Below are 12,827 nucleotides of genomic sequence, written 5' to 3'. Positions count from 1 at the left end.
TCATGAATACTGGTCCAGAACCGAACCGAGTCTACCGGACTATCAGCTGTGAAAACGACCTGAGTCTACCTGGATAAATAAAGGTAAGTGAAAAAAAAAAAGTTAGTTTTACGTTGGACATTCGAGCTCCGGGGCTTCAGCAGGGCACTCCTCTCGCTGAACCCGTAGCAAGCAGCCTGACCCCGGTCAGCCGCCTGCTTTGGATTGAACAAGAAGCAGGCGTGGCTGAAGCCCCGGAGCTCGAATGTTTACAGAGAAGTTGCTAAACTTCATCGTAATTATTGACCAACCACTATCAGTTGTAGAAAACGAAGGATTTCACAACTTGATACTTGCAGCCAAGATATAGTTTACCCTCCAGGAGATATTTATCAGTACCACAGTAGACGATCATAAAAAACATATGATTTGAAAATTACAAGAAAAATATATATATTTAATTTAAAAAAACGAAACAAAAACAGCTAAATTATAAAGTGATGTAAAATACTAAAAACATGAACATGTCTGTTGGTTTATTCCATGAACTTAGCAGATGTTTAAATGTTTATTTAATTTAATTAATTTATTCATTCATTTAAAAGTAACAAATTCATCAAAAAGAAAACATTGAATGAAAAGAGTGCAGAAAGAAGAAAAATCTTATATCTGCCCCTTATTTAAAAAAAATATTAAATAACTTTAAACAATCACTTTAATATCCACTTTAAAACTAGGAATAAAAATCATGTTTTGTGTTAGTAGAATTTAATTCTAACTTTAAAACGTATCCAACATTAATAAAACTTACCTCAAGTTGTCTTTTTGGACATGCATGCATAGATTTATACAAATTGTACTTGAGAGGAGATTATTACAGCCTCATATAAAATCAATGATCATGATATCAATAAATCAGCACGGTTTATACGTATCGGAATCGGCCGATACCGGGTCACCAGATATCGGATCGGAAGTGAAGAAAAAGTGGATCGGTGCATCCCTAGTCCTGAAGAGGGAGCACAGGCGGCACGGCCGGTCGGAAACAAAGGCGAAGGAGCTCGACCGCTGAGTAATGGAGAAGGCCAGACGCCGGGTGATGGTGGATGATCAGCTGGAGAGTCCAGACCAGAGCAGGCAGCGGGTAAATCCTAATGAACCGCATGGTTGATAGTGAGACGAATCCGAGACAGTGTAGAAATACACAAGTAAGGAGTCGTGAAAAAAGCAGGAAGGACTGAATAAAACAAAAACAAGAAAAAAGCACGACGAGCAGCGGCAGACAGCATGCGCCAGCGTTCACTCACCAGAAGTGAAGAGTGACCTGACATGTTTTTAAAATAATTTGGTGTGCTGTAATGAGTGGGGATCCAGGGTTGAGCTGGATCCCTGAGAGTAACTTTATTATCAGACATTTTCTTGTGTTTTTTTGTGACAGATGTGTAATTATAGGAGTTACTAGTGTGACAATTAGCCCCCATAATCGAACATGAGAAAAGTTTATGAAGACGTGATTACCCAGAAACCACGAAAGAGTGAATTTTGCAGGGAAAGGCAAATCCAGATGTGTTAACAAGGTTCAGTGTCTCCAGATAGTCAGAGATCTGAAAATGATGGAAATAATGTGAATGGTGCAGAAAAGTCTCAGACCAGACAGCATCATAGATCAAATAGGCCAACAGGTTCAACGTGGTGGTCCAACTGCAGTTTGAATTGGACTGAGGGGAGCTCGAGCACCCCTGTGAAGATGAATTGCTCCAGCTGCTCTCATGATGAACAGATGCTGGGTCCAGCACCAACAGGCAGAAACTGATAATCCACAACAAATAGCAAAGTATGGTCCTGACTTTGTTCAGCTCAACAAAGGACAACAGCGTGAACCAGGAATAAAACATTCAGCTGACCCGTTCTGAACCGGTGGACCTGCACGGATCCAAATTATCCAGGTGAGTTTAGATGGAAGCCTAGCAGAACTCCGATGCAGACTCCGGGTTTTTTTCAAGCAGCTCCTCCTCGGCGCTTCCCAGCATGAGAGGCTTCCTTCGGGCGAACAATGATGAGAACTGACCGAAGAAGGTAAAGCCGTCCTTGGCTCTGTTCTGTTCTGAGTCCTCATGACTCAGTGAGGCTACCTGTATAAAGAAAGGTTAAATAAAAATAAACAGACTGGTCCTAGGGGACCGGGCTGACAATGTCTCAAAAGACAGACTGGTCCTAGGGGACAGGCTAGATAAAGAGCTATTTGTGATACTTTCATGGACAGAAGACACAATGAATGGCAGATCAGAGTATGCAGCCTTCTTGAAGTCCTTAGTGGAACAGCAACAGTATGACCTGGAGGGGCGTGATTGGAAGGAAAGGCCTCTCTGATATGAACCCAAGTGGTGTTCTGTTGTTGGACTTCTGTGCTAGTCATAGTTTGTCCATCATGAATGCCATATTCCAACATAAGGGTGTCCATAAGTACACTTGGCACCAGGATTCCCTAGGTCCTAGATCGATGATTGACTTTGTAGTCATGTCATCTGATTTGCAGCCATTTGTTTTGGACACTCGGGTTAAGAGAGGAGCTGAGCTGTCAACAGATCACCACCTGGTAGTGAGTTGGATCAGATGGTGGGGGAAGATGCCAGACAGACCCAGTAGACCCAAACGTGTAGTGAGGGTTTGTTGGAAATGCCTGGCAGAAGAACTCATCAGAAAGATCTTCAACTCGCACCTCTGGGAGAGCTTTAACTGCATCCCAGCTGAGGGGGACATTGAGTCAGAGTGGGTCATGTTCTGCACCTCAATTGTTGAAGTGACTGCCTTGAGATGTAGCCACAAGGTTGTCAGTGCTTCTCACGGTGGCCATCCTCGAACTCTGTGGTGGACACCCCGAGTTAGGGAGGCTGTCAAGATGAAGAAGGAATCCTATTGGTCCTTGTTGGCTGGTAGAACTCCAGAGGCAGCTGAGGAGTATCAGAGGGCCAAGCGGTCCGCAGCCTTGGCTGTTGCTGAGACAAAAGTTCGGATGTGGGAGGAGTTCAGTGAGGCCTTAGATAAAGACTCTCGGTCGGCTCCAAGGAGAATCTGGCAAACCATCAGGCGCTGAGGAGGGGAAGCAGCTCTTTACTAACACTGTTCAGTGAAGGTGGGGTGCTGTTGACCCAATGATGTCGTCGGGAGGTGGAAGGAATACTTCTCGGACCTTCTCAATCCCACTGGCACATCTTCCATGGAGGAAGCTGAGTCGGGGGACTTTGGAGTTGGTCTGTCCATAACCGTGGCTGAGGTCGCCGAGGTAGTTAAAAAGTTCTGCAACGGCAGGGCTCTGGGGGTGGATGCAATGGTATATTCTACGTGATACGTGAGGCATACGGAGTCTACCCTCTAGAAAAGCGTAAGAATTTCAGTATACCCACTTACAAGTGCCTAATGACATATCATTAGGCACGTGTCATTGATACATTAAACAGCAGTTAAACACTTCAGTTACAATCCACCTGTATGCAGCGCTTGTTTATTACATTTGTTTATCCAGTGGCTTATTGTATAATTCTGTACTTACTACTTAATACTTGAAAATGTTTTGCTTTGATACCGTTTATAAATTCTAAAACATTTTTAATACAAAGCCAACTGTTGTACAAAGTTTGTTGTACATTTATAGGACGCTTGACAGAATCGGAGTTGCATTCACACACTGGCTTGTTAATTGTTGTTGCTCTCTAAAATAGTAATTTTAATTCAACCTTTATTTCTACAAGTTGTTAGTCTCAATGAGTCTCATAATTTACAAGAGAGACCTGTTTTTAATAAATTTAATCAAATGTTTACAGATGTTTAACAACCTGTTAAAATATACCAAAATTGCATCTCTTTTATTCCAAATTTTCTGGGGGAGGACCCACGGTCTGTTGTGGTGAAGAGAGCGCTGAGCTGTAAAGCAAAGCTCTCTGTTTACCGGTTGGTCTACGTTCCTGCCCTCACCTCTGGTCATGAACTCTGGGTAGTGACTGAAAGAATGAGATCGTGGATCCAGGAGGTTGAAATGAGTTTCCTCTGCAGGGTAGCTGGACTCTCCCTTAGAGACAGGGTGAGAAGTTCAGTTATCAGGAGAGACTCAGAGTAGAATCACTGCTCCTCCACATAGAGAGGAGCCAGCTGAGGTGGTTCGGGCATCTTGGACCTTACATCCGCTTTTGATACCATCGACCATGAGATCCTCATTTCTAGGCTGGAGCAGTGGGTGGGCATCACAGGGTCAGCCCTCAATTGGTTTAGATCCTACCTAGCTGACAGATCCTTTTGTGTCTCCATCAGAGATTTTAGTTCAGCATCGGCAGCATTTAAATGGGGGTGGGGTGGGGGTGGGGGTACCGCAGGGGTCCATCCTCGGTCCCCTTCTATTCTCTTTATACCTGCTGCCACTAGGTGCCATTTTCTGGAAACACAACATGCCCTTTCACTTCTACGCCGATGACTGTCAAATTTACTTCCCTCTAAGACACAATGGTACATGCTCTATTCAACCTCTGCTTGACTGCCTGGCTGACATCAGAGACTGGATGGTTTTAAACTTCTTAAGTTTCAACGAGAAGAAGTCTGAAGTCATGCTGTTCCCTCGCAATGACACAATCGTCAACCACTGCATTGACCTTTCTGCTCTAGCCCGGTTAGAGAAACAAGGAGTCACTAATCTGTGAGTGATAATGGACCCTTCCTTGAAACTTAACAGTCATGTGAACATGATTGTTAAATCATGTTTTTTTCCAGCTGAGGTGACTACGCTGAAGTCCATATTGTCCAAAAATAACTTGGAGACAGTAATACATTATATCTAGACTCTATTACGGCAACTTGTTCCTGATTGTCATGATCAGCGGCCCCCGCTGGCCCCCCATCTGCTCACTTCCCTGCCCCTTCATGACATGCCATGTTTCTGCCCTCTCCATGTGTTGTTTATCCCTCAGCTCCTGTCAATCTGCACTTCAAGTCTGCTCATGTCACTTCTCTGTCACCACGCCCCCTCAGCTGATTCACTGCCATCAACCCTCATGCATCTCACCTGTTCTCTCCACTACTTAAAACTCCATGCCTACACTCATTCGGCGCGAGATTATTAAACCTCTCATGGTCCCTGATTCTCAAGCCATTCATAGTTTCATGCCTGAACTTCAAACCTTGTGTTTTGGACTACGACCTCACGTCTGCCTCTTGGATTTTTCTCTCTGCTTGTCGCTCGTCTGGTTTTGCTCTGTCCTTCTGACCCTGGTACGACAACTTTTCTGGCCCTGTGACTCTGGATTTTGGATTACCCCTTGGATCTGTTTAAAGAACGCTGACTCCCCATGCTTGACCCCTGCCTTGCCTTCTGGACCCTCTCCCTGGCTGCAGCTGCAATTATAAATAAAGCTGTTTTCATTTTTTACTCCTGTGTCTTGTCATTCTGAATTCAAAAGCCTGGTTTCGTGACAGAATAATCTTGCGCCGAATGAGTGTAGGCATGGAGTTTAAGTAGTGGAGAGAACAGGTGAGATGCATGAAGGTTGAATGTGGTGAATCAGCTGAGGGGGCGTGGTGACAGAGACGTGACATGAGCAGACCTGAAGTGCAGATTGACAGGAGCTGGGGGATAAACAACACATGAAGGAGAGGAGCAGAAACATGGCATGTCATGAAGGGGCAGGGAAGTGAGCAGATGGGGGGTCAGCGGGGGCCGCTGATCATGACAGATTGGTATCAGTCAGATCTCCACTGCCAGACTGCAACTGGTCCAGAATGCTGCAGCCCGATTTTTAACCAGTCCAGGCAAAAGAGAGCACATTACTCCAGTCTTGGCCTCCCTGTACTGGGTACCTACCGGTTCACCTTTGAATCCAGTTTAAAATCCTTCTGAATGTTTTTTAATCACTGCACAGTTCTGCCCCCTCCTATCTCACTGATCTGCTGCAGCCATATGTCCCACCGTGTTCTCTGAGGTCAGCAGACCAGTTGCTTCTCTCAGTTCCAGTAACCTGTCTTAAGCATAGAGGTGACAGGGCCTTCTCTGTCACAGGCCCTAGACTCTGGAACGAGTTACCTCTGCTTGTCAGACTGGCCCCCTCCCTCACAGTTTTTAAATCCTGATTAAAAACCCACTACTATTCCCTGGCTTTCAACACTATGTTGATCCTGAATGCATCACACTGTGTTAGTCATTATGTTATTATCTGCTATTATTGTGTTTCTATATTTTGATTTTACATTATGTGTTGCTGTGTGCTCTGCCTGGTTGTTTCCATCTGTACAGCACTTTGGTTGGTCCTGTCGCTGTTTAAAGAGCTTGATAAATAAAATAGTATGGTCTGGCATCTGGTAAGGATGCCCTCTGGACGCCTCTCTAGGGAGGTGCTTCAGGCATGTCCGACTGGGAGGAGACCCTGTGGAAGTCCCAGGACACGCTGGAGAGACTACGTCTTTGGTTGTCCTGGGAACACCTTGGAGTCCTCCCAGAAGAGCTGGAAGAGGCTGTGGAGAGAGATGTCTGGACCTCCCTGCTCAAGCTGCTGCACCCGAGACCTGAGTCCAGAACAAGAGGAAGAGGATGGATTCATCCAATTTTCTGCTACTTTTAGCTATTAAATTTATTTGAATTATAGCTAGTCTTTTTCTTCTAGTTCAGGCTTTTTAAACTTTCTTCATTTCAGCTCTTCTGTGCTTCTTTCTGCTTTTCAGCTTTTGTATTTCAAATAAAACTTTGGCTTGTTCAGCAGCTTTCAGCAAACTCCTGGAGCAACAAACATTCACCGCATTTTTGCAAGAAACGCCATTTTTCTACTTAATGTCTTCCTGAAAGGCATTGTGGGAGTTGTAGTTTCTCTGTCCTACCTCCGGCTGAATGTCTGGAAACAACACGTCCCAGAAGCCACCAGGATGAGCAGCAGCAGCGGGATGGTCGGGATCACCACGTACAGCAGCAGCATGCCTGAGGACACACAGACAACGTGAGACAGAGTGATATCATCATCGCAGGTCAGAGGTCACACTCATAGGCGTTCTCACCTGAAGCTGCTGTCATGGCAACTTGTGGTGGGACGTCCTCGCTGCCTGCTGCCCGAGTGATCACAACGCCTCCTGCAGTCACTGCTGATGACGAATAGAATCTGTACAGGTTACTATGGTAACTGAAATACAGCTGCAGGTGTGCACTGCTCCCCTACTCACCAGTGCCCCGCCCTCCTGGTGTGTCTCTGTGTTCCTTCTCCAGGTGGCTCTCTGAAAACACCAAGCACACTGACCTGTCACCAGAGTCTGGAGCTGATTGGCTGACCTCACCTGACCTGTCACCAGAGCCTGGAGCTGATTGGCTGACCTCACCTGGCTCATACTTGCATATGAAGTTGTGCTTCATGTTGCAGCGGTCGTCGTTCCATTGGTAGAGATAAGCCCCGCCCAGACCAGGAAGAGCAGTCAGCTGGTGGTACATGACCACGCAGGCTTCGCTGCCGCAGGAGGGTTCGTCAACATACCAGTTCCTGCATCACCATCATCGCCATGGTTACAGGCAGAGCTTGCTTCAGGTGAATCAGGTGATGCAGTGATGACATGACACTCACCTGAAGGTGGCAACGCTGCCATCTGTCCATTGGTAAAGTTCTGAACAGGGAGTCATGGTGTTCTCGACTCCACCCACCCGAGTCAAGCCGATCCAGAAATCACCATCTGATATTCCCCCCCCTCTGGGTCCGCCCACTGCTCCTGAACGCAGAGCCTAGGGGAAAGAGGGAGGAGCTAAAACACATGGCTCAATGCCATTTTTTGTGTTGTGGAAAGTACAACTGTTCTGGTCTCATCTTGAAAATATCAGTGGGGGGGTCTCACTTCTAGCAGTTGTTCCACGTGAGTCTGCTCAGCTGGACTCTCGATGCTCAACAGCTCCCCTCCCTCCACCTCACAGGCCCGTCTGGCCTCACCGAATGCCACACGGCTCGACACGTCATGGAAGTAGGCGATTTTATAGCAGGGCCGCTCGGGACCGCCCTCACACACCTTAGAACCTGCAGACACAAAGCCCCGCCCACAGCCCTCACACACATTAGAACCTGCAGACACAAAGCCCAGCCCACAGCCCTCACACACATTAGAACCTGCAGACACAAAGCCCCGCCCACAGCCCTCACACACATTAGAACCTGCAGACACAAATCCCCGCCCACAGCCCTCACACACCTTAGAACCTGCAGACACAAAGCCCCACCCACAGCCTCACACACCTTAGAACCTGCAGACACAAAGCCCTGCCCACAGCCCTCACACACCTTAGAACCTGCAGACACAAAGCCCCGCCCACAGCCCTCACACACCTTAGAAGCTACAATCTAAGCAGATAAATCAGTCTTAAAACCTCACAGAAGCGAACAACGTTTTAAATCCACAAACTGTTCCAGATGTTCCAGATGTACTCATTTCTAATTAAAGTGGGAATATTCTGTGCACACAAGTTGTGCACAAAGCACCTGCTGCGCACGATCAGATGCCTGTCAGTGTGGCTTTTGACACTTTCTTACTGCTCCAAAGGTCATGCTGCGTTCAAGGCTGCTGAAAAGCTGGGACATGTGAGCGTCACCGAGTCATATTAGTGGGTTCTACAGCAGAACGTTCCTCCATGTTTTGTTTGAAATGTCTGAAAAACTCCATGCATTTTTACAACTAATCTATCTTCTAAAAATGTTGTCAGCCACTGGTCCATCCTTTTGGCCAGTGGCTGTTTTGTTTCCCCGATGTAAGACTGATCACCTCCTGACACTGAACAACATACACAATATTACTCTGTTTGTGCCGGGGCACTGGATCTTTGGGATGAACCAGTCTTGTTTGAGGCCTGTTTGAGTCAGGTTTGAGGAACGATGGTTTGAGAGAGGAGTAAAGGAGGCCATCTTTGTGAAAAGACACCGTCCATCATTAAACAGGGGTGGAGCCTCCAGGTTCAACTGTCCCCCTCTTACAATGCTGTGATTGCTAGTATCACTCAGCCCCCTGTGAACAGTAAACAGCCATCAGGTGCTAATGATCCATTGTTAGGCTGATGGTCCTTCTTGAGCATGTGATCAGCTGGTTCTGGTTGTCAGCAGCAAACTGGTTGATCCACTCTGAGAAGGTGCTATTTAAGAGACTGAGCTGAATACAGCACCTCAGACTGAGGAAGTCCTCAGGATGAAAGATGAAACGTTTCTTTTTTTTTTTTTTTTTGGAACGTCCAGAGGACCAAACTTAACTTCTTTAGATTTTTCTACGTGGATTATTGAGCAGCACCAGGATAATCTATCTTCATCAAGCCCCGCCCACAGAGCCATCAGTACGAGTGGAGCGGAGAGTCATCCAACGCTGAAGTGTGTGTGTGTGTGTGTGTGTGTGTTTCAGGGTACCTTGTAGGGACCAATTTTACAACAAATCCTACATTGTGGAGATCAAAGCCAGGTCCCCATAAGGAGAAGTCTCGTTGGGGGGTTAGGTGTGTGGATTGTGGACGGGTCAGTTATAGAAAATGAATGGAAGTCAATGCAAAGTCCCCAAAAAGTCCATTTACAAGAACATGTATATGATTGTGTGTGTGTGTGTGTGTGTGCGCGCGCGTGCATGTGTATGCGTGCGCACGTGTGTGTGTGTAAAGTGCCTCCTCAGAGCTTCTTTAAGTGATTATCTGGACTCTCTTGTGCACCATCATCAGTTTCTGTTAAAGCCCGTAAAGAAAAGCCTCATTTGTATCTCTCCACTTTGTCCCCCTCTGTCTGTCCCCCTAGCTGTGTGTCCACTCGTCCTCCTGTCTTTTTCTCTGTCCATCCGTCAGCAGCTGGGAGACGAGACTGAAACTTTAATAAAAACTAAACCTGAAGAACATCTGCTGTAGAACCTCAACCCACAGAACCAGAACCCTTTGTGTTATCAAACCAGTCCTGCTGGAACCATGTGGACTCAACTTAAAGACAGAGTTTCTGCAGAGTTTATTTGTAATTTTCACTCTGAAGCAGAAAACTCAAGAAGTTCCCACAGACCGTGAAGGTACCGTTGTGAACTTTGACCCTGTGATCAGGTCACAGGTCGGATGATTTGGACCTGCAGCTCAGACTTCAGAACCATCATTCAGAGTTTGAACAGGTCACAGGAAGTTGGGAACCTCGTTCACGTTCTGTCTGAGACTGACTTTTTACTCTGTCTCTCTGTCTGAAGAGCTGCTGTGTTGCTCCGCCCCTTTCTGCTGCATCATTTTATTTTGTTTAAAGAAACTAGTCTGAAGTTTCAAAATAAGAGTCTGGCAGTGATTCTTGGGTTTGAACACGTACGTCGTAAGTTTCTGATGAAGTCATGTTTATAAAATCCAAGATGGCGGCTGTCGTAGGCCTGATCACCAGGTGGCGGTGAAGGCGGAGCCTTTAACTTAACGAGTTTTTCTATTTCATGTAAGGAAGCAGCAGAAACCACAGAAAAAGACTTCCTGCCTGTTTAAACAGGAAGTAGAACTCACCGCTCATCACTCGCCCCGTGTTCCTCTCCACCATCACCATGACGACCGCCAGCATCAGCACCACCGCATGCTGAGCCATCGTCTGGATTCTGAGCTGCTTTTCACAATAAGAGCGTCCTCCCTGACTCAGAGCTGCTTTTCAGAATAAAAGTGTGGGGCATCCTCCTCTCATGGCGCCGCTCCTCACTCTGATGTGAAGCTTGAGGAGGAGGAAGCTTTCAGTGCGTCTCCTCCTCCCCCAGGATCGATCTGAGCTGCACCTCCTCCTCCATGGGGGGTGCCCCTCCCCCCCACAGCCTAATTCACTTAGAAAAGGCTGCAGCTGATTGGCTGCTGCAGGTCAGCTGATCAATAACTAAGCGCACATCACCGGGGGGCACGTGCACGCTCCTGCACAGATTGTACAGCAGTTAAACAGTCCATGTGCACACTCAAGTGCACGCTCTGAAAGGCTTCCTGCATCAATCCAGGAGCTGCAGGAGGAACGATTCATGATCAACACCAAGGGAGGGGCCACGTGCACGCTCATAGGCCACGTGCACACTCAGGGGACATGCCACCAGCGCAAAGTCCAGTCCCATCAGGACCTAGAAAGACCTGGTCTGTCTGTGAGCAGAAGCCATTTCTTCTCAGACTCTGAGAGAACCAGACCCCCTGCAGAGGTCTGGACCAGGTCTGCAGATTTGGAGACCCCAGGTCCACTAAAGACCCCTCAAACACCTCAACTCCTCCACACTTACCCCCTTACAGTCTTTAAACCTCCAACTGCACCCTGTACGGTCTCTTAACGGTCCTGTACCCCCCCACCTCCCTCACCTGGACCAGGACCTGAACTCGTGGTCTGATGAGAACCTGCAGGATCTGGACTCATGGACTCATGAGAACCTGCAGGACCTGGACTTGTGGTCTGATGAGAACCTGTAGAACCTGGACTCGAGAACCTCCAGGACTTGGACTCATGGACTCATGAGAACCTGCAGGACCTGGACTCATGGACTCATGAGAACCTGCAGGACCTGGACTTGTGGTCTGATGAGAACCTGTAGGACCTGGACTCGAGAACCTACAGGACTTAGACTCATGGACTCATGAGAACCTGCAGGACCTGAACTCGTGGTCTGATGAGAACCAGCAGGACCTGGACTCGTGGTCTGATGAGAACCTGCAGGACCTTGACTGATGGACTCATGAGAACCTGCAAGACTTGGACTTGTGGTCTGATGAGAACCTGCAGGACTTGGACTCATGGACTCATGAGAACCTGCAGGACCTGGACTCGTGGTCTCATGAGAACCTGCAGGACCTGAACTCGTGGTCTCATGAGAACCTGCAGGGTGGGGTGGAGCAGATCTTTATAACTCCTCTGATGGAAATCTGAAATCAATACGAGTCTGGGCTCTGCGGTCCGTATCGACCGGTTCTGGACCAGAACGTGACCGCAGCTTTAATGGGGTCCATCAGAACGTGTTAAAGACCTGGAGCAAGTTCTACAACGAGGACTTGTTCTGGGTCTGGTCCAGACTCTTCTCTGGGGTGTTGTGTGACAGCTCTCAGGAACATTTATTTTTTCCCAGCGTTCCTCCAACGCAGCGTGGGAAAGAAAGTGGAAGAACTGAAACCAGAGTTCTGATCCAAACCTAGACAGGAAGTGACCTCCATGTTTGTTTTTGAGCTTTTCCAGAATAAATGTCTCAGAGGGTGGAGGTGGTTCCAGTCTGGGCAGATCGTTTACTGAAACACTCAGACTGAAACTGGATACCTGGACATAACCCACTTAGAAACGCCGAGGAGACCCACGGAATGAAGACAGAGAGAAGACGGAGACAGAAAGAAGACGAAGACAGAAAGAAGACGAAGACAGAAAGAAGACGGAGACAGAAAGAAGATGGAGACAGAAAGAAGATGGAGACAGAAAGAAGACCGAGACAGAAAGAAGACCGAGACAGAATGATGATTTATTATTAACCTTCAAATCATGGCAAATCCTACTGAGGTCACAGATCTCTTGCAAGGAGGCCTGGACCTGAAGGCTGTGTAACATGCATGTTAATGCATGTTGATGCTGCATATTGATGCATGTTGATGCGTGTTGATGCATGTTGCGTGTTGATATGTGTTGATGCATGTTGATGCGTGTTGATGCGTGTTGATGCGTGTTGATACGTGTTGATACGTGTTGATGCATGTTTCGTGTTGATGCATGTTGATATGTGTTGCTATGTGTTGATGTGTGTTGATGCATGTTGATGCGTGTTGATGCATGTTGCGTGTTGATGCGTGTTGATGCATGTTGATGCACGTTGATGCATATTGCTTGTTGATACGTGTTGATGCATACGTGTTGATGCATGTTGATGTGTGT

General features: G+C 47.1%; 1 protein-coding gene across 1 annotated transcript in view; it reads right to left on the bottom strand.

The window, feature by feature from the left end:
• LOC119429307 (chondrolectin-like) overlaps positions 1-10,649 on the bottom strand; it is a 15,422-nt gene extending 4,773 nt beyond the window's left edge. The window contains exons 1-7 of the mRNA XM_037696965.1: positions 10,466-10,649; positions 7,825-8,000; positions 7,560-7,714; positions 7,321-7,478; positions 7,168-7,218; positions 7,006-7,089; positions 6,832-6,928 (exon numbers count right to left, since the gene is read on the bottom strand). Of these exons, the coding sequence (XP_037552893.1) occupies positions 6,832-6,928; positions 7,006-7,089; positions 7,168-7,218; positions 7,321-7,478; positions 7,560-7,714; positions 7,825-8,000; positions 10,466-10,544 (800 nt within the window). The 5' untranslated portion in view covers positions 10,545-10,649. The remainder of the gene's footprint in view (positions 1-6,831; positions 6,929-7,005; positions 7,090-7,167; positions 7,219-7,320; positions 7,479-7,559; positions 7,715-7,824; positions 8,001-10,465) is intronic.
• Positions 10,650-12,827: the final 2,178 nt, after the last annotated feature.

The sequence above is a fragment of the Nematolebias whitei genome, unplaced genomic scaffold (genome assembly GCF_014905685.2).
Source record: "Nematolebias whitei isolate Nwh7 unplaced genomic scaffold, NemWhi1 Nwh_scaf_409, whole genome shotgun sequence".
NCBI lineage: Eukaryota > Metazoa > Chordata > Actinopteri > Cyprinodontiformes > Rivulidae > Nematolebias > Nematolebias whitei.
This window is presented reverse-complemented; position numbering and strand designations above follow the sequence as displayed.